The sequence below is a fragment of the Leucopleurus acutus genome, assembly GCF_964270905.1.
Source record: "Leucopleurus acutus genome assembly, chromosome: X".
Taxonomy (NCBI): domain Eukaryota; kingdom Metazoa; phylum Chordata; class Mammalia; order Artiodactyla; family Delphinidae; genus Leucopleurus; species Leucopleurus acutus.
Genome location: NC_139148.1, coordinates 94,114,086 through 94,135,960, shown reverse-complemented (window position 1 = coordinate 94,135,960; position 21,875 = coordinate 94,114,086). Strand labels below are relative to the sequence as shown.

Here is a 21,875-nt window from a genome sequence, read left to right as displayed (position 1 = left end):
GCCTTGCATCTGCCCCCCTCTCATCACCTCCACCTCTACCACTGAGGTCCAAGGCACCAACATTTCTCACGTGGACCACTGCGGTGACTGCTAACTGGTCTCCCTGCTTCCATTATTCACCTCCCCCAACAATCATTTCTCTATACAGTGGTCAGAGAGGTCTTATAAAAACAGAAATCATTCATGGGCGTCCCATGGCATAAGAATTAACTATGGCCATGAAGCCCTCTGTGATGCCTCCCTCTCCATCCTCATTACCAGCCCTTCCCCTTTGCTGTTCACTGTGCTTTTGTCACACTAGCCTCTTTCAGTTATCCAAAAAATACCACACCTTGGCTGGCCGCAGGGCCTTTGCACATGCTAGTCCTACTTCCGGAACACTCTCCCCCACCCCCCAGCTTGTTCTAATGCTTTAATGGTCTCAGCTTAAGTGTCACTGCTTGTAAGAGGCCACTTATAACTCTCTAAAGCAGGTTCTCCACCCCATAGCCCTCCCCGCTCCCTCCCACTGTCCGTGCACTGTCCATTTCTTTTATAGCACTTCTTACAATTTGCAGTAAGATTAATGGTTTTTGTCAGGTTATGCATTTTTCATCTTTATCACCAGACCATCGTCTCATAAAGGTCTTACTCACTGCTCTATCCCCTGATCTACCAGGCTCTGGCACATAGTAGGCCCTCAAATACTTTTTCAATGAATTCATAAGCAAATTGGCTTGTTTGGCTTCTATTAGTAGGCCAGCTGGCTGGGTTTGGGGTCTCGGCTGTGATGCCAGCTGAACCTCCGGGAGCCCACCCTGGCCACCTCCTCTGCCTCCGCTTGACATTTCCCTTTCTCCCACGTGCCCACAGGCTTATCCGGCCCCCGAGGCGCTCCTGGACAAACACCAATTGCAGAAGCCATCGAGGCTCCTCCTGGACCCATGGGTCTAACAGGCATCGATGGCATCCCTGGCCTCATGGGGGACCCTGGGGCCCAAGGCCCTGGAGGCCTACAAGGTGAGGAGGGCGCCAGAGAAAGGGGACTTCGCGGGGAGCTGAGATGGCTTTGGCTGGGAGGCTGAAGCAACTGGCTGGGAACCCCGGCTCCAAGGGGGCACCTTCATGGAGCGTTTCCTCGGCTCCTTCACAAAGCTTCCAAGCTTCTCACCAGGAAGGAGGGGACCAGCAGGGCCAGCAGTTGTACTTGGCTTCAGAGAATGAAGCACACGGAACGAAGTGCTCTGTGTGGGCAGAGCACAGCAGCTAATCCAGACAGCTCGTCCCTCGCTAACGTGCTGCTGCGGGAAGGAGGGAGCGTGGTGGCGGGACAGAGAGCAACGGAGAAAGCCCAGGGCTGGGGGACGGAAAACCCGGCTTCCAATCCCAGTTTTGCCCCGGCCGGAGTAAGCTAGCAGTCTCTCTGGACCTCGGTGTCCTCATTTCTGACATGGGACCCCAGCAGTTGCCCTGCATCCTCCCTAGCATTGCTGGGAAGATGAGAGGAAGGGAGGGGGACATGGGTGTGAAGGAGCTCAGAAGGGCTAAGTTCAGAGTGAGGTCCCAGGGCTGAGCTGCCTGGACGTGAACTAAGGACTAGCCCAGGAGGCTCAGTCCTGAGCTCAGCGTGCACTCCAGGGTGATGGCCAGTTCGCCCTCTCCTGGTGAGTCCTGGGCATGACACACGAGTCCCCTTTCTCCGAGGAAGGCTCCTCCAGACACTGCACATTGAGTACCCCGCTGTGGGCCTTCTCTCCTGGCAGGCTTCAAAGGTTTACCTGGCATCCCCGGCAAAGACGGCCCCAATGGACTCCCTGGCCCACCTGGGGCTCTTGGTGATCCTGGTCTCCCTGGACTGCAAGGCCCTCCAGGATTTGAAGGTCTGGCAATGTCGGCACTAGGGGGCAGAGGGCTTCTGTAAGGGTTTGAGGCTTGAGGGTGAGTCAAAATCTCGAATCGTGGAATTAGGAAACTGGGCAGTAAAGCTTGATACTACTAGCAGGCTGGAAAACTGGGCTCGAATCTGTTCACTCCATTCTGAGCCTGTGAAGGATTAGAGCCCTACATTCCAGAAGGCAAAGGACTGTTCCACAGAGTTCTCTGGGTTCGCTTCCAGCTCTTAAGAGCTATAACTCTATACTATAGCGTGGCCCCCTGCCCTGCACACCTCCTCTTCTACCCAGGGGTTCTGACGTGGATGGAAGGGGGGTGGTTCAAGGGAGAAGAGAATCTGAGATAAGACATGGCTGCTCTGCTACTTACCTTCCATTTTATATCAGAGACGGCAAATCAGTTGTCCTGAGTAGAGAACAGTCCTGAAGCTTGCTGGGAAAGTGCCGCGATTGTTAGCCACGTCTGTCACGGGCAGGAGAGGAGGGTGTGATTTTTGCCTCGCTAACCCCGGCTCTGCTTTTTCACTGCCTCTGATTCAGCGGGTCCTTGGTTATCTCTGCTCTCTCCATCTCAGGAGCTCCAGGGAAGCCGGGGCCCTTCGGGAGGGCTGGAATGCCTGGGCAGAGCGTGAGAGTGGGCTACACCTTGGTGAAGCACAGCCAGTCAGAACAGGTGCCCCTGTGCCCTGTGGGGATGAGCCAGCTGTGGGTCGGTTATAGCCTGCTGTTCGTGGAGGGGCAGGAGAAAGCCCACAACCAGGACCTGGGTAGGTACCGGCTCGCACATCCAGCCCTGGCCCTCTGTCCCCACAAGGACCAGGAGCCACACTCCTCGCTCCTCCCAACCCTTGGTGGGCCCATGTTGGGTAGTGGGTTACAAGCACCAGCTCTGGAGTCAGGCAGATCTGGGTTCAAACCCCAGCTCTGCCGCTCACTCTGGACACGTTATTCAGCCTAAGCTTCCGCCTCCTTCTCAGTGGAACAAGCCTAATGCTAGTACTTGTCCCATAGGGTAGGCTAAGGATTACGGGAATCACCCATGTAAAATGCTTAGAACAACGTTTGACACGTATTAAGCATCCATTAAATGTTAGCGATCAGTAGTAGTAATAATAATATGACCTGCCGGCAACAATGATTACCCAAGAATTAATTGAATTGTCTTCAGGTGTGTGTTTCAGAGAACCACAGTCTCACTCTATTAAATGCTGATTTGACAAAGCAGACTAATTAGGGAGTCATCATTCAGTTTCTAAAAAGATTCTTTTCATTATCAGACTTCCCTGGTGCATAGAAAATAGACTTCAGTGTGTGTACAGTGGTCCGGGATAGGAAGGAAAGGCGTCCCTGCTCTGCTACAAGCAGTTGGATATGAACCCAAACCACCATCTAGTCCAGCTGTAGTGGCTCCAGGGACAATCGCAGCCCTGCCCCTCAGGCAGAACTTACCTGCCCCTGCCCACCTTCTCTCCTTGCAGGGTTTGCTGGCTCCTGCCTGCCCCGCTTCAGCACCATGCCCTTCATCTACTGCAACATCAACGAAGTGTGCCACTATGCCCGGCGCAACGATAAATCCTACTGGCTCTCCACCACCGCGCCCATCCCCATGATGCCCGTCGGCCAGACGCAGATTCCCCCGTACATCAGCCGCTGCTCTGTGTGTGAGGCGCCCTCACAAGCCATTGCTGTGCACAGCCAGGACATCACCATCCCGCAGTGCCCCGTGGGCTGGCGCAGCCTCTGGATTGGGTACTCCTTCCTCATGGTAAGGTCCCGCACCGCCCTCTCCACCAGGATGAAGGCCGAGGGCGGGGAGTGCTGGGAGGGAAGTTCTGAAATCGAGTGCTGAGGGAGCCATGGTCTAACGACCTGTGGACTATTCCGTGCTTTCGCCCTTCTCTGGAGCACACTGCCAAGGGCTTGGGGCAGACGGAGGGCTCTGAGAAGAACTGCATCCTGAGCCCTGTTGGCGGTTTCCTTAATTGAGCCTTTCTCAGATTTGTCAGTGGAAATGTTCGGGGGGCACCTAACACACCTTGGACTCGGCGGGACGGCAGCAGTTTGGGAAATACTGGCTGGGATGCAGCCGCAGCCCAGGAGCCGTGGGTTAGGAGGGCCCTAGAGAGCTTGGAGGGGGCGCTCCTGGCTCTGAGGCTGAGACAAGGGAGGATGAGCGCCCCCGGTCCTAAAACATAGCTATCGGTCCGCTGGCCAGACAGGGGGGGGTGCTGAGCCAAGAGACCAGAGCTGAGAGACGGAGCAGCGGAGTCCATCACCCCCCAAGGTGACCAGTTCACAGCCACCGCCCATCTGTTTCAGCACACGGCCGCCGGCGCTGAGGGCGGGGGCCAGTCCCTGGTCTCCCCTGGCTCCTGCCTAGAGGATTTCCGAGCCACTCCTTTCATCGAGTGCAGTGGTGCCCGCGGCACCTGCCACTACTTTGCCAACAAGTACAGTTTCTGGCTGACGACGGTGGAAGAGAGGGAGCAGTTTGGGGAGGAGCCGGTATCTGAGACGCTGAAAGCCGGGCAGCTCCACACCCGGGTCAGCCGCTGCCAGGTGTGTATGAAAAGCGTGTAGGGTGGCACCTGCCACTCTGCCCCTTGCCCTCCCCTGCCCCGCACAACGGTCACCTCACAAACCTGAACGGTCTGAAGAAGGAAGGCCAAGCCCTTTTGCCCATCTGTCAAGCTGTACATTGGAGTCTCGTTTGGGCTGGACTACTGGACACTGGTCACCTCCACCCTCAGGCCCCATGGGTGAGCCCACCCTGCTGAGATCTGCTGTCCCATTTCGGTGCTACAGTTTGTGTGACTCTTCTTGGCTACCTCAGAAAGACCTGCTGGGCCACCACTTTCTTAGAATGCTAGCTTTCCTCACTCTCTTGATCAGAAAGCTCTTCGTGATAGCGAAAGGAGTCATTTCATTATGTCCAGAGGTCACCGCACATCATTTGGCTTAAACTAGAACCCAGTGTTTTCACATGAAAAAAATTTCTCTGGCTCAACATTATGGATGGCTCAAGCCTGCACAGGGCAAGCTCTCACCTCTTCCCAGAGACCCACTGTGTCTAGGCAGGCAGCAGAGCTGGAATGAGATGCCAGCCAGTGTCCCGGGGTGAGCTCTGACCCCTTCGAGAGTGAGCACGACTGGGCCCCAGACTACTTAGGGACGCTGGAAGACCAGCAGCCGAGAGGTGCTCAGGAACTTCACATGGTCGTAGACAAGTCACTTCCTCCTTGCCGGCTCCCTCCCCAGCCACCGGCAGCAGACTTGGCCTGGTTCAGAGTAGAGCAGAGGATGCACCAGATGTGGTCAGACCCATAAAGGGAAATGAGAACCGCAGCCCTTTCTCCGGGCCGGGGGAGAGGGGAGGATGGGTAAGGAGGTGTGAATTTTGCTTTTGACTCCAGGAACAAAAAGGAAAATCCCTTGTCCCAATTTCTCAGAAGCCCCTGTTTATTCCAAATGCCATTCAGATGTGTGCAGTGTGGCAACTCGACACTGCAGTGTTGGTTCCTTTGCATTTTGAGGCTGTGAGAGACTTTCCATTAAAATGTCCATCCAGTCGTTCTTTCACAGGTAGCCTGTTCAACCATTTTGATACGTTTTTAAAGCCTCATAAAAATCTAGCACAGTCCTCTCTTTAGCAGTTAGCAGACCCAAAGCAAGCCTGAGTAGACTGTAAAGTATATTCTGTTTAGGGGGATTTGTTTTAACCATTTCCTTTAATTATCAGTTATCAGTTTCCCAGAACACTTAGCTATGTTGACATGAGGCAATTCCTTCCAGGTGATTCTGTTTCCTTAAATATTATGTAAACTGTGCCAACACAGACAAAGCATAATCAGTATAATCTGAACTATTGTTAACTTCACCTCCTCAGTAATAAGCATGGTGTCAGCTTTGTACATTGCAAATAAAAGGAATCCAATATGAACATTTGACTCCTTTGACATTCTTTCTTTGATGAAAACTTTTCTAAAGTCCATCTCACTGAAATTCATAAGCCCCCCTCAGAGCCAAGGGGGTTCCTGTCACTGCAAGTCGAGCTTTATAACAAAAAACACTGAGACACGGAAAAATACAATTAAAGTCAAGGGTCGATAATGTCTTCCAACAGGCAACAAATCCACGACACGCTTCAAGATAAGCCTACAACTGTCTTTAGCCCCATCACATGCTAGAGTTCAAGACAGGAATTTCCATGTTTCTGGGGCCTCAGGATCATTTACAGATAAATCAAAAGTAGAGAAATTTTAGGGCCTCCCTGGTGGCGCAGTGGTTGAGAGTCCGCCTGCCGATGCAGGGGACACGGGTTCGTGCCCCGGTCCGGGAAGATCCCACGTGCCGCGGAGCGGCTGGGCCTGTGAGCCATGGCTGCTGAGCCTGTGCGTCCGGAGCCTGTGCTCCGCAACGGGAGAGGCCACAACAGTGAGAGGCCCGCGTACCGCAAAAAAAAAAAAAAAAAAAAAAAAAAAAGGTAGAGAAATTTTAGTCATTAAAATCAAATCTAAGATATATGTGCATATATTTGTATATGCATAAAATATATCCTCTGGAAGGATAAAGAAGAAATTAATAACATTGGGAGTGTTCAGGAAAGAGAACTGACCTGTGGGAGGGAGAGACATTTCACTGAATACCATTTTGCACCTTTCGAATTCTGAACCGCTGGAATATATTATCTACTGGAAAAGAAGAAAATGGAATCTAAGGAAACAAGTGTTCAAATATTCCTAAATACACCACACAAAAAAACCCACCTTGGTTTGGTGCTAGTTTTCAAACCGCAGTTGCTGGCCTTCCTGGGGGCTTGGTTGAGCATGGAGGTGAAATGCATAGGTTAAGAAGACAAGGAGAGGAAAAGGGGAAGATAGCACTGGGACACGAGGTGCATCCACACGAGAGAGTGGATAGCAAAGCCAATTTGACGAATATGAGCTTTCAAATTTAGTATGTTGCTTGCTAGTCCTGAAATGGTTTGGAATTGTATTTGATGCACAGATTAATGTCACCACATGAATACTTCTTTCCAGTTATGACTGTCAAGCAAAATGGAGTCAAATTCAAACACAATTTTTAATTTCCCAAACAAAAATCAACAATTTAAGTCAGTGATTAGCAAACTACAGCCTGTGGGCTAAATCCAGCCCTCCGCCTGTTTTTGTAAATAAAGTTTTATTGGATTACGGCCAGGCTCATGTGCATGCACATTGTCTATGGCTGTCTTGGGGTTTCACCAGCAGAGATGAGGAGCTGTGACAGACACTATGTGGTCTTCAGAGCCTAAAACATTTCCTATCTGACCCTTGACAGAAAAAGTCTGCAGACCCCTGATTTAAATGATAATGATTTAAGGACAGGGTGACCATCTGACAAAAGTATCAGTAAAGATGGGGACAGTGACCCATCAGATAGTTAAGGTTCTCGCAAATGGGAAGGAGATCAATAAGTATACATTTGATGTAATGTCTTTGACACACTTTTTGAGATCAATTATAATTATTTAAACACATGTTCAAATAATTTAACAAGAACTTTTTTTCCCTGATACGATTATCACTTTATTATTAGAGCAAGAGAACAGGTTGCTTCTTAGTATTTAGCCCAGAGAGGTCAAACCTGAAAGGGTGAAGAAGCACAGGGTAACCATCTCTCATCTGCTGGTGCTGGAAGCAAGGTGGGAGTTGCTGTCTATCTTCCAGACATCCACCTCCTCATTTCAGTAGCTGAAGATTCGCTGTGGCCATGTAAGAAGCTGGGAAGTGCAAGAGACGACTCCTAATCTTTCTGCTCCTAGATTCCATGATTGTTTTAGTTCTTTCTGGGGAAGGGGTATATTGTTCACTTGTGTGTTTTTTGCTGAGAAAAGGTGATTGGCTCAGTCATGATTGCTATCAAGTTTGTATGCTGTTGGCATATCAGGCACTTGCTGACTAGAAAAGTTTTATGTGATGAATTCATGTTCTTCTGGTGCCAGATGGAAGACAGATCTCCAAGGTGAGTTCCCACTATTCTATATGCTCAGAATCTCGAAATCTTCCTCCAGGTCAAACTCCTCTAGTTGTTCAGTAGAGTCGATGAATTCTATCACAATACAGAAAAGAGGAAGAAAAAAGCTTGACACTTTGCCTCAAGCGGTCAATAAGTTACTCAGTAGTTAAGACCATGCGTTTTTTTTTTCTTCTGCGTTATGCGGGCCTCTCACTGTTGTGGCCTCTCTCGTTGCGGAGCACAGGCTCCGGACGCGCAGGCTCAGCGGCCATGGCTCACGGGCCCAGCCGCTCCGCGGCATGTGGGATCTTCCCAGACCGGGACACGAACCCGCGTCCCCTGCATCGGCAGGCAGACTCTCAACCACTGCGCCACCAGGGAAGCCCCAAGGCCATGCATTTTTAATTGCTTTGCTACAGAAAAGTTTGTGTAGAGGAGACTTATAGGTGGGACCACTGCTGGGTATTAGCAATTCTCTATAAAGAATCAAAATAGGTTTAAGGGCCAAGATGTGGGAGTAGAAAGACCCTGAGCTCATCTGCTCTCATGAGCACACCAAAATAACAACTATCTGCAGAATAACCATTGATGAAAAAGACTGGAACCTACCAGAAATGATCTTCTACAACTAAAGTCATAAAGAAGGATCCACAACATGACGGGTAGGAGGGGCAGACTCGCGATATAAACAAATCCCATACCCCCAGGGTGGGCGACCCACAAACTGGAGAATAATTATATCACAGAAGTTCTCCCACAGGAGTGAGAGTTCTGAGCCCCGCATCAGGCTCCCCAGCCTGGGGGTCTGGCACTGGGGGGGAGGAGCCCCCAGAGCATTTGGCTTTGAAGGCCAGTGGGGCTTTACTGCAGGAACCCCGCAGGACTGGGGGAAATACAGACTACACCCTTAAAGGGCACACACAAAAATCTCATGTGCACTGGGACCCAGGACAAAAGCAGTGATTTGATAGGAGCCGAGGCCAGACCTATCTGCTGGGCCTGGAGACTCTCCTGGAGAGGCGGGGGGTGGGGTGGCTGAAGCTCACCCGGGGGCCATACACCCTGGTGGCAGACATACTGGGGAACATTCAACTACATGAACACTCCTGGTGGCTGACATGTTGGATCATTAGTGCCAAGACCTGGCCCCACCCGACAGCCTATAGGCTGCAGTGCTGGGACACCTCTGGCCAAACAACCAATTGGGCAGAGACACAGCCCCACCCATCAGCAGACAGGCTGCCTAAAGAAGTCCTGACCCACGGCCTCCAGACAAGCCCCTAGACATGGCCCTGCCCATCTGAGGGCCAAGACCCAGCTCCACGCACCAGTGGGCAGGCCCTGGCCCCTCCCACAAGGAATCCTGAACAAGACTCTAAAGCAGGCTCACCCACCAGGGGGCAGACACCAGAAGCAAGAAAACTACAATCCCACAACACAGGCCAGAGACCCTACCCTGGGACCAGCTGGCCCCTGACCCTGCCAACTAGCAGGCCACTGCAACCTCAGGGACACCCCAGACCCCATACCCAACTGTATCAGAAACCAGCCCCCCCTTACCAGTGATCTGAAATGAGCTCTGGGATCCCTGGGCCCAGGAGCCACACTCCAGGAAACAGCTCTGCCTGCCAGTAATCCAGCACTAACCCCTGCCAGTAGTTGGGCAACAGCCCCAGAGGCTTCGGGACCCTGACTCCGGCCACCAGCGAGCCAGCACTAGCTCCAGGGCCCCCTTGGACTCCACAACCAGCCACCTCGTGACCAGGCCCCACTAAACAGCCACCAGCAGCATCTGCACAGGCAGGGCCTGGCAACCAACCAGACTAGAAGCCAACTAAGCCTAGCAGACCACCCACATAGTCAGCCCGCCACAACAGAAGGAACCAAACAGCCCTCTTAGGGGGAACACCTAGAGCCTATAGCTTGGGTGACAAGAGAGGAGTGCACTGCTGGAACACACAGGATGCCTCCTACAGAGGGCCACTTCTCCAAGGTTGAGAAACGTAACTAACCTACCACAGACATAAAAATACAGATAGCAACTTAGACAAAATGAGGCGGCAGAGGAATAGGTTCCAGACAAAGGAACAAGATAAAACCCCAGGAAAAGAACTAAGTGAAGTGGAGATAGGCAATCTACCCAAGAAAGAGTTCAGGGTAATGGTCGTAAAGATGATCAAAGAACTCGGGAGGAGAATGGATGCACAGAATGAGAAGCTAGTTTTTAACAAAGAGAAAATACAAAGAACAACCAAACAGAGATGGAGAGTACAATAACCGAAATGAAAAATACACTAGAAGGAATCAATAGTAGACCAAATGATACAGAAGAATGCACCAGTGTGCAGGAAGACAGAGTAATGGAAAGCACTGCAGTTGAACAGAAAAAAGAGAAGAAGAATGAAAAGAAATGAGGACAGTTTAAGAGATCTCTGGGACAACATCAAGTGCACTAATATTTGCATTATAGGGGTCCCAGAAGGAGAAGAGAGAGACAAAGGGCCTGAGAAAATATTTGAAGAGATAATAGCTAAAAAATTCCCTAACCTGGGAAAGGAAACAGGCACCCAAGTCCAAGAAGCACAGAGAGTCCCATATAGGAAGAACGCAAAGAGAAACACACCAAGACACACCGTAATCAAACTTACAAAAATTAAAGATAAAGAGAGAATACTAAAAGCAGCAAGAGAAAAGCAACAAATAATATACAGGGGAACTCCCATAAGGCTATCAGCTGATTTTTCAGCAGAAACTCTGCAGGCCAGAAGGGAGTGACACAGTATATTTAAAGTGATGAAAAGGAAAAACCTACAACCAAGAATACTCCATCCAGCAAGGCTCTCCTTAAGAGAAACCAAAAGCTTTACAGACAAGCAAAAGCTCAACGAATTCAGCACCACCAAACCAGCTTTACAATAAATATTAAAGGAACTTCTCTGGGTGAAAAAGAAAAGGCCACAACCAGAAACAAGAAAATTATAAAATGAAAAAGCTCACCAGTAAAGACAAATAAAGGTAGTATATCATACACAGACAAAACTAGTAGGGAGGTTAAAAGACAAAACTTGTAAAGTCAGCTGTATCCACAATAAGCAGTTAAAGGATACAGAAAACAATCAGATGTAAAATATGATATCAAAAACTGTGATCGTGAGCGGAGGAGAGTACAAATACAGGGTATTTAAAATGCACTTGAAATTAAGAGATCAGCAACTTAAACAATCACATTTATATAGAGACTGTTATACAAAAACCTCATAGTAACTGCAAACCAAAAACCTATAATAGATATACACACAAAAAAGAAAAAGGAATCCAAACATAACACTAAAGGTAGTTATCAAATCACAAGAGAAGAGAACAAAAGAAGAAAAGGGAATAAAAGACCTACAAAAACAAATCCAAAACAATTAACAAAATGGCAATAAGAACATACATATCTATAATTACCTTAAACGTAAATGGATTAAATGCTCCAACCAAAAGACATAGACTGGCTGAATGGATACAAAAACAAGACCTGTATATATGCTGCCTATAAGAGACTCACTTCAGATCTAGAGACACATACAGACTGAAGGTAAGGGGATAGAAAAAGGTATTCCACGCAAATGGAAATCAAAAGAAAGCCAAAGTAGCAATACTCATATCAGACAAAATAGACTTTAAAATAAAGACTGTTACAGGAGACAAAGAAGGACACCACACAATGATCAAGGGATCAATCCAAGAAGAGGATATAACAATTGTAAATATATATGCACCCAACATAGGAGCACCTCAATATACAAGGTAAATATTAACAGACATAAAAGGAGAAATTGACAGTAGCACAATAATAGTAGGGGACTTTAACACCCCACTCACATCAATGGATGGATCATCCAGACAGAATATCAATAAGTAAACACAGGTCTTAAATAACACATTAGACTAAATGAACTTGGTACTTGTAGAGCATTCCATCCGAAAGCGGCAGAATACACATTATTTTCAAGTGCACATGGAACATTCTCCAGGATAGATTACATGCCAGGCCATAAAACAAGCCTTGGTAAATTTAAGAAAACTGAAGTCATATCAAGCATCTTTTCTAACCACAAAACTATGAGATTAGGAATCAACTACAAAAAAAAAAAACTGCAAAAAACACAAACATGTGGAGGCTAAACAATATGCTACTAAACAACGAATGGATCACTGAAGAAATCAAAGATGAAATTAAAATATACCTAGATGAAATTAAAAATATACCTAGATGAAATTAAAATATACCTTTCATTTTCATGAAAATGAAAACATGATGATCCAAAACCTATGGGACGCAGCAAAAGCAGTTCTAAGAAGGAAGTTTATAGTGATAGAAGTTTACCTCAGGAAACAAGAAAAATCTCAAACAACATAACCTGACACCTAAAACAGGTTAGAGAAAGAAGAACAAACAAAACCCCAAGTTAGTAGAAGGAAAGAAATCATTAAGGTCAGAGCAGAAATAAAATAGAGACTAAAGAAACAATAGAAATAAATGAAACGAAGAGCTGGTTCTTTGAAAAACAAAATGGATAAACCTTTAGCCAAACTCGTCAAGAAAAAAAGGGAGAGGGCCCAAATCAATAAAATCAGAAGTGAAAAAAGAGAAGCTAAAACCAACACCACAGAAATACGAAGGATCATAAGAAACTACTATGAGCAACTATATGGCAATAAAATGAACAGCCTAGAAGAAATGGAAAAATTCTTAGAAAGGTACTATCTCCCAAGACTGAACCAGGAAGAAACAGAAACTATGAACAGACCAATTACAGTACTGAAATTGAATCAGTAATTTAAAAACTCCCCACAAACAAAAGACCAGGACCAGATGGCATCACAGATGAATTCTACCAAACATTTAGACAAGAGTTAACAGCTATCCTTCTCAAACTATTCCAAAAAAGTGCAGAGGAAGGAACACTTCCAAACTCATTCCATGAGGCCACTATCACCCAGATGCCAAAACAGAACAAAGATATCTCAAAAAATAAGAAAATTACAGGCCAATATCACTGATGAACATAGATGCAAAAATCCTCAACAAAATACTAAAAACTGACTCCAACAAAAAACTGACTCCAACAATATATTATAAGGATCACACACCATGATCAAGTGGGATTTATCCCAGGGATGCAAGGATTTTTCAGTATCTTCAAATCAATGTGATACACCACATTAACAAATTGAAGAATAAAAACCATACGATCATCTCAATAGATACAGAAAAAGCTTTTGATTAAAGTCAACATCAATTTATGATAAAAAACTCTCCAGAAAGTGGGCATAGAAGAAACATACCTTAACATAATAAAGCCCATATATGACAAACTCACAGCTAAACATCTTACTCAACAGTAAGAAGCTGAAAGCATTCCCTCTAATATCAGGAACAAGACAAGGATGTCCACTCTCACCACTTTTACTCAACATAGTTTTGGCAATCCAAGCCACAGCAATCAGAGAAGAAAAAGAAATAAAAGGAATCCAAATTGGAAAGAAAGAAGTAAAACGGTCACTGCTTGCAGATGACACGATACTATACATAGAAAATCCTAAAGATGCCACCACAAAACTACTAAAGCTCATCAATGAATATGGTATAGTTGCAGGGTACAAGATTAATATACAGAAATCTGTTGCATTTCTATACACTAACAATGAACTATCAGAAAGAGAAATTAAGGAAACAATCCCACTTACTATCACATCAAAAAGAATAAAATACCTAGGAATCAACCTACCTAAGGAGGCAAAAGACCTGTACTCCAAAAACTGTAAGAGACTGATGAAAGAAACTGAAGATGACACAAACAGATGGAAAGATATGCCATGTTCTTGGATTGGAAGAATTAATATTGCTAAAGAGACCATACTACCCAAGGCAATCTACAGATTCAATGCAATCCCTATCAAATTACCAATGGCATTTTTCACAAAACTAGAACAAACACTTTTACAATTTGTATGGAAACACAAAAGACTACAAATAGCCAAAGCAATCTTGAGAAAGAAAAACAAATCTGGAGGAATCAGGCTTCCTGACTTCAGACTATACTACAAAGCTACAGTCATCAAAACAGCATGGTACTGGCACAAAAACAGATGCATAGATCAATGGAACAGGATAGAAAGCCCAGAAATAAACCCATGCACTTATCATCAATTAATCTACGACAAAGCAGGCAAGAATATACAGTGGAGAAAAGACAGTCTCTTCAATAAATGGCGTTGGGAAAATTGGACAGCTACATGTAAAAGAATGAAATCAGAATATTCTCTAACACCATATCCAAAAATAAACTCAAAATGGATTAAAGACCTAAATGTAAGACCAGATACTATAAAACTCCCAGCAGAAAACATTGGCAGATCACTCCTTGACATAAATTGCAGCAATATTTTTTTGGATCCGTCTCCTAGAGTAATGGAAACAAAAGCAAAAATAAACAAATGGGCCCTAATTAAACTTGAAAACATTTGCACAGCAAAGGAAATCATTTTAAAAAATGAAAAGACAGCCTATGGACTGGGAGAAAATATTTGCAAATGATGTGACTGACAAGGGATTAATTTTCAAATACACAAACAGCTCATACAGCTCAATAGCAAAAAAACAAACAACCCAATCAAAAAATAGGCAGAAGACCTATATAGACATTTCTCCAAAGAAGACATACAAATGGCCAACAGGCCCATGAAAAGATGCTCAACATCACTAATTATTAGAGAAATGCAAATCAAAACTACAATGATGTATCACCTCATACCAGTTAGAATGGGCATCATCAAAAAGTCTACGAATAATAAATGCTGGAGAGGGTGTGGAGAAAAGGGAACCCTCTTGCACTGTTGGTGGGAATGTAAATTGGTACAGCCACTATGGAGAACAGTATGGAGGTTCCTTAAAAAACTACAAATAGAACTACCATATGACCCACTAATCCCACTACTGGGCATATACCCTGAGAAAAGCATAATTCGAAAAGAGTCATGTACCAAAATGTTCATTGCAGCCTTATTTACAATAGCCAAGACATGGAAGCAACCTAAATGCCCATCTACAGGTGAATGGGTAAAGAAGATGTGAGATACACACACACACACACACACACACACACACACACACACACACACACACACACACACACACACAATGGAATATTACTCAGCCATAAAAAATAATGAAATAATGCCATTTGCAGCAACATGGATGGACCTAGAGATTATCACACTAAGTGAGGTAAGTCAGAGAAAGGTAAATACCATATGATATCACTTATATGTGGAATCTAAAAAAATTATACAAATGAACTTATTTACAAAACAGAAACAGACTCACAGACATAGAAAACAAATTTATGGTTACCAAAAGGAAAGGGGCGGGGAGGGATAAATTAGGAGTTTGGGGCTAACAGATACATACTACTATATATAAAATAGATAAACAAGGACCTACTATATAGCACAGGGAACTATATTTAATATCTTATAATAACCTATAATGGAAAAGAAACTGAAAAAGTACATATATAACTGAATTACTGTACACCTGAAACTAGCACAACATTGTAAATCAACTATACTTCAATTAAAAAAAAAAGAATCAAACTAACTGGACTTGTTACACAGTCCTATTCAAAGTGATGAAGTTGAGGCTCTGTAAGACCTTCAAGGTACCTTTTGAATTACCCATGGCCTCTGATTTGTCTTCTGAACCAGACCATGAAAAAAAGAATTTCTAGTCATTTTGATTTTGTATGTAACTTCTACACGGAGCTCATTTTTTTTTACTATCATTCTTTGAAATTGGTAAATACTAGTTCATCAGAAGAAGCACCATTCCTTGATCAGTGCAGCTGAGTAGAAATTTTTCATTTCCACAGAAAACATGACGCACAATTGCTTCTGTCTCATAAAACAACTGCTAGGCCTTCCCTGGTGGCACAGTGGTTGAGAGTCTGCCTGCCGATGCAGGGGACATGGGTTTGTGTCCTGGTCCGGGAAGATCCCACATGCTGCGGAGCGGCTGGGCCCATGAGCCGTGGCCGCTGAGCCTGCGCGTCCGGAGCCTGTGCTCCGCAACGGGAGAGGCCACAACAGTGAGAGACCCGAGTACAGCAAAACAAAACAAAAAACAAAAAGCAACTGCTATCCATGGGTCTGCTGGCCAGAGAGCTTCTGAACAACAGCTTACCTGCCCCCGTGGTTGTCACTTCTGGCTTGGCTGGAGGAACAAAGGGAGGCCAGTGTGATGGATGTTTCTGAACTAATTCAAACATCCTTAAATTTTCCTTTAGAATTTCCTGAGGAGACATAGAAACAGTTGTAAACACTGCAGAGTCACTACATACCTGCCCAGTTGGCAGTATATGACTCCAAACCCTAAGAGAGTGGCCTGGCTGTTGAAAGGTGAAAGCAAAGGCTTAGCAAATACACCCATCCTCTGCTTGACCCGTCTGAAGACCCAGCTCTCTTCAATTCTAGATACTGTTGGCCAGGAAGGAAGGACGCTGGAGGGAGGATCTGATGGAAGGCCAGTACTCACTGCCCATTCTCCATCATGAGGTCTTACGCCAGTTGCATGGGACCAACTCAATTTAGGGGTTAGATGTTCCTGAAGTGTTGGCTCCAAGGAAATGTTGGTTAGTCAAGTTAAATCTACCCCCAAAGAATATTGGTACATATTGGCATGGTTTCAGTTTCAATCCAAGACGTATGATATATGTCCTAATTTAAATAGCATAGTCTTATCAGAAAATTTTCTTTCTAACGTTAAATGTGATATACAGTTTTGTGGCATTCTGAAATGTAAGTAATGCCTTTAGAAAATAATTCTCCATTATGTCTCAGCCAATTATTAACTGCGGTTTCAGATTCAGCTGGGGACTTTAGTGTTAATTATTTGTTCACCTGCGAAGAAAAATCTTCCCTCCTTACACTTACAAGAGGCTCTGAGATCCCATCTCTCCAACCCCTCTGTTTTGCAGATAAGAGAACATGATGTCTCCTACCACCCCATCCAGGGCTCTTTAAACTACTCCCTATGATTTCCCCTCATTCTTTCAATAAGAGTTGATCAATATCTTCCACATAATTGGCATGTGTTAGAAGCAAAGGATGAGGGAGGCAGATACAAAAGTTGTGAGCCAGCAAAATGATAAATACCCTCTGACATAAAATGCCAAAAAGAAAGAATAACTTGCTTTCGTATTTACACAGATTTCTGCAAACTGTGTTTGCTTTAAGTGGCAGTGTGCCTATATTTTATATAAATAAGACAGTTAATAGAAAGGCAAGCCCCTTAAACCATAATGGAACACATTAAACTGTAAATGGACATGAAACAAATAGAAAAGTAGTTTGGCTTCTTCAACCATCTCAGTGTTACAAACAGAGTAAGGAAGAATTTAGGCTGAGCTATATGAAATTGGCATTTTTAAGTTAAAATGGTAGAATATTAGTTGAATATTTCATTGACTCACGGGCTCAATGACATGGAACATTCAGTAGTTAAAAATATCGCTCACCTGACACACTAAGCATATTGCAAACCAAAGTTTTCCTTTAGTTTCCCCAAAGTTATGTACAATTCCCCACATCCTAGTTTCTTTCTTTTGCAATAAAGTCATATCAGGCTGGATTTATGTTACTATGAAAAACCGTCTTGAAAAGGAATTATATTGAATAACACTTGTTTTTTAAGACTAAGAAAAACATACATCTTTACCTTCTGAACAAGGCTACACCAGCTATCAAAGTCTTTTTCTTCTTTGCAGAAAAATCCCTTGGGGGAAAGCAAAAGAAGACAACTTAGAACTGGTCAGGGGCACCCAGGCAGGCCCTTTGTATTGCAAGATAGAGCCGTTGGCCCGGAGTTGTGAAGTAGGATGTGGGCCACTTCCTTTGGATGTGTCCTCCCAGCAACAAGGAGGAAGAGTGTCTGAGCTTATCTCTCTCCTAGATCAGTGCCTCACTTGGACACACACATCTGCTCATTCATCTTCATATTTTCTCTCTCTCTCTGCCTCTTTCTCTTATTCTGTCCCTTTCCCTTTTACCCTGTCCCTTTCCCTCCCTGATCCTCTCCCTTCACACGGTGAGATACAGTAACTTGAAAACCAATCTCCAAAGCACAGGGTTACTTCCATTACATTCAGTGCACACATATACCTACGTATAAAAAACGATCCATTAAAACCAGCAAACAAAAGCCAAATAGTACTTTTAGCTAGAGGCATTACTTAACAAGGTGGCTTTGACCTTAAGGAAATTATCTTTTAGAATAAAGAGGTGGTGGTGTGATGAATTGGGAGATTGGCATTGATATATATACACTAATGTGTATAAAATGGATAACTAATGAGAACCTGCTGTATAAAAAATCAAATCGAAAAAAATTCAAAAAAAAAAAAGTCAGGGACGTCCCTGGTGGTAAAAAAAAAAAAAAAAAAAAAAAAGGAGTAAAGAGAACCATCAGCCTCCTTCCCCATCCTCAGAACCATCCTACAGCACTAAAAGAATGGTCCAAAACAAGAGGAGGACTCTGTCAGCTCTCCATCACTGGCCCTCCGACAATCGGGTTAAACTGGTAGAGAGGATGCAGACAGGCCTCAGAACAACTGGCTACTTCCCAGGCAGCTGTCCCTTCCATGTGTGGACGGCAGTCATATTTCCAGTGGGGGAAAGCCTGCAGCTTCCTGGATTGTGTGCCCAGAGGAATGGACATTGTCCACCCAGGAGGTCTTGCCTCCTTATCCCTCCTTCCCTATGTCTCACCTTATTCCCGGTGCCCGGATAGCAATATTTAGAGAGCAAGAAGGAAAAGGGGGAAAGATGGTAACACTGGTGGTGACTAACATTTCTAGAATGCTTACAACACGCCAGGCACTGTGCTATGTGCCTTACACATAGTGTACTCATACAGCCATGCAAGGAAGGAACTACCGTTTTGCCCACTGGAGAGATGAGAAGGCCGAAGCTCAGAAAAGTTAAGGGACTCCCCCTAAGTCCATGGCTGGTAAGCGGCTTCGATCTTAACTCGGCTTCAGGGCCCATTCCTTCCCCACTACACCACACAACACTACCTCTCGTGGGGGTGGGGAGCGAACATTCTTTTGCCGCCCTACCTAACAACCTGGATAACTTCCAGGGAGCCAAACTGTGATAGGGCAGCGTTGTGTCCCTTGGGCCACCCAACCTTCAGATACCCACCAATGCTACGGAAGGATCCAAGTTCAGGATGTTCATTCGCTGTGGAGGTTGCAGACAATGGAAAGTCTGGTCGTCAACCGTTCCGTTCTCCTCAGTGTCAACAAAGGTCTGGGTTGTGTGAGGGTCCAGGAAAATGAGCTCATCACCTGTTTTGAATGAGACATGCTTAACCTTCGAAGAACCACCGGCCCTGGCCACACTGCTGTCCTTGGGATGAGGCGCTCTGGTTGTCCTAACCCCTCCCTTGGTGACAATGAGAATGAGATGACAGAAAGCCTGAAGGAGGGTGACCATGCTTGAAGGAAGCCACCCACGCCCAAAGCCAATCATTCAATGCGAAGACTTGCCCTAGCATTTATATCTCCTCAAAGCCCAAGTCCAAAAGTGGAAAGGCACAGGTTTGGGGAAAGGGGGAAATGAGCGACCACAGATGACATGGCGGGCTCGGTGAGCAGCAGTAGCCATGAGTCCAGGTGCCATCAGGGAGCTTCCTGACCCTTTCAACACTGGAAAGCCTCTTGCTCTAGACCATTGGTTCTTAGACCTATGGTCAAAGAGCACATCTGGGAAGGAAAAAGGCCTTGGCCTCCAAAGGAAATGGGAATGCTGACTCTGCCATGGGTGAGACACCAGGGAGCTGACGTCTGGTCTTGATTCGCTAGCACATTAGTCATTGTTAGCAAGTCAGTAATTCCTGTCAGAAAGCACTGCCTTGGTCACAGTAATATCAGTACACATACGCCTTGCTGGGAAAACTCACTTTGAGATTGGTCGACCGTTACAAATTGGAGAAAAATGCTGCTTCATTAAATTGAAAAAGTCTAGCCCAATAATGATCTGGGGGGAGTATGGGATAATAAAATCTCTACTTTTATCTAATGTTCAAAGGGTTGAGAGTCCCTCTAACGCTCATCAGCAGCATACCGAGTAGGCTGACGTACCTAAGGGGTCACCCCAACCTCACTGTCCAGGCCTGAGAACCATCTGGGCCTCTGTGTTCTAGACTGGATTAAGCAAGCAAAGAGAGAGATCTGCCTGAGGCAGGAGGATGGGGTGGGAAGGGACACCCCGAAGACACTCTCTGGAATGGCACCCAGGATTCTTCTGTGTACATCTAAGTGCTTCTGTTGGCAAAGAGTGTTTCTGATGTCTGATGCCAAGTTTAACTTATCTCTGTCGCAGACCGAGGACAAACCACTTCACTCTGTCTTAATTTTCTTGCTTTTAAACTGGGGTCACTGGGTCTGTTCCAGTTACCTCACAGGGTATTATCAGAATGAGAAGATCTCACCTCTGTGAACTGCTTAAAACACAATACAAACGCAAGGTAGTCATAGATGTACCTTGCTGAGACTCAAAAGGATTTTCCTACAAATACATGTTTAAGAGCATATGGAAATCAATGCCCCCATATGGCTTGCTTTAGGAAAGTCAAGGTACGTATTCCCCCAGACCACAGGCGGGTGAGACCAGTTATATCAGAAAAGCCTCAAGGCTCAATGAAGAGCAACAACCAGGATGTTTAGAGGAAAGCCTACCTAAGACCATAGAAAGGGAAGGGGAGAAGGAAGCTGTGCACGAGAAAATGCGACTCCAAAGCAGGGTTAGGACCGAGCGTTCTGCCAGTTTTGAGTTAAGGTACTGGGAATAATAGCAGTGTCCTCTCTGACTCTGGCCCTTTCCCATGGGTGTGTGTGTGTGTGTGTGTGTGTGTGTGTGTGTGTGTAGTGGAGCTCTGTGGGCTGCCCTATTTCTGAGAGTGCTTAAAAGAGATACAGTAGATCAAAAAAGTCCTAGAGAGGGCTTGCCTGGTGGTGCAGCGGTTGAGAGTCCGCCTGCCGATGCAGGGGACACGGGTTCGTGCCCCGGTCCAGGAGGATCCCGTGTGCCGCGGAGCAGCTGGGCCCATGAGCCATGGCGGCTGAGCCTGCGCGTCCGGAGCCTGTGCTCCGCAATGGGAGAGGCCACAGCAGTGAGAGGCCCGCGTACCACACACACAAAAAAAAAAAGTCCTAGAAATGATATGGGGACTAAATCAAGGTCTCTAATGAGGCCCAAGAAGAAGTGGCAGGCAGGTCCACCATCTGCAGACACCGGGCTCATGCGACGGATCTCCAGGTGGCATCCTCCACCAAAGCACAGGGGACGAGCATTCTAAGCAGAGAAAAATCTCCCAGCCAGTCTCTCACCCTGGCCATAGTCCTGTGCACCAGGAGCTTCTCCCAGCTTCCCACCGGGCCAGAGGGCACTCGGGAAGCAATGTGGTGTGGTGGGCAGGGACGGCCAAATTGGGATCGAATCCTGGCTTTGCTACTTTTGAGCTCAGTAACCTTGAGTAAACAACCCCTCTAAGTCTTCCGCTAGGCACAAATGGAAATAATGATCTCTACCTCACAGGGGTGTTGTGCTAACTCTATCAATCAATCATCTAAAGCTATACATCTCTACATAACTATCGATATTAATCTATGTCTCTCTATACATGTATATATGTTTTAATATATAATTGTATATAATATAAATTATATATTTATATATAACATAGGAAACAATATATTATAATGACAAGTAATATAAATATATATATTTTTATACATGGAGAGAGAGGGAGAAAGAGGGGGAGAGAGATTGAGAGAGAACCCTCTGCAGAGTCCCTTGTTCAGAAAATGGCAGTTCTCATCTGTCCCCTCCCTTCAGACATTCTGCCAATCCAGACTCTCCCCACCTGGGCCTAATACAGTAAGGGGGTAAGTCAGAAAA

The 21,875-nt window shown here is 45.6% G+C and overlaps 2 protein-coding genes across 4 annotated transcripts in view; one reads left to right on the top strand and one right to left on the bottom strand.

Moving 5' to 3' along the window:
* Positions 1-4,451, top strand: part of COL4A6 (collagen type IV alpha 6 chain) — a gene marked incomplete at both ends in the record, with an annotated part of 280,878 nt that extends 276,427 nt beyond the window's left edge. Inside the window, 5 exons of the mRNA XM_082865135.1 lie at positions 853-999; positions 1,743-1,859; positions 2,447-2,638; positions 3,350-3,636; positions 4,191-4,451. Of these exons, the coding sequence (XP_082721261.1) occupies positions 853-999; positions 1,743-1,859; positions 2,447-2,638; positions 3,350-3,636; positions 4,191-4,451 (1,004 nt within the window). The remainder of the gene's footprint in view (positions 1-852; positions 1,000-1,742; positions 1,860-2,446; positions 2,639-3,349; positions 3,637-4,190) is intronic.
* A 1,685-nt stretch (positions 4,452-6,136) lies between these two features.
* ATG4A (autophagy related 4A cysteine peptidase) overlaps positions 6,137-21,875 on the bottom strand; it is a 64,889-nt gene continuing 49,150 nt past the window's right edge. Inside the window, exons 10-14 of one of the 3 annotated variants that reach the window (XR_014327106.1) lie at positions 19,116-19,261; positions 17,632-17,688; positions 16,099-16,207; positions 7,497-7,961; positions 6,137-6,562 (exon numbers count right to left, since the gene is read on the bottom strand). Coding sequence is in view for 1 of the 3 variants with exons in the window: in XM_082864261.1 (XP_082720387.1) it covers positions 7,891-7,961; positions 16,099-16,207; positions 17,632-17,688; positions 19,116-19,261 (383 nt within the window). In the remaining 2 variants the exon portion in view is untranslated. Of the gene's footprint in view, positions 6,563-7,486; positions 7,962-16,098; positions 16,208-17,631; positions 17,689-19,115; positions 19,262-21,875 lie in introns of those variants that run through there. The other 2 variants (XR_014327107.1, XM_082864261.1) reach the window with 2 other exon arrangements.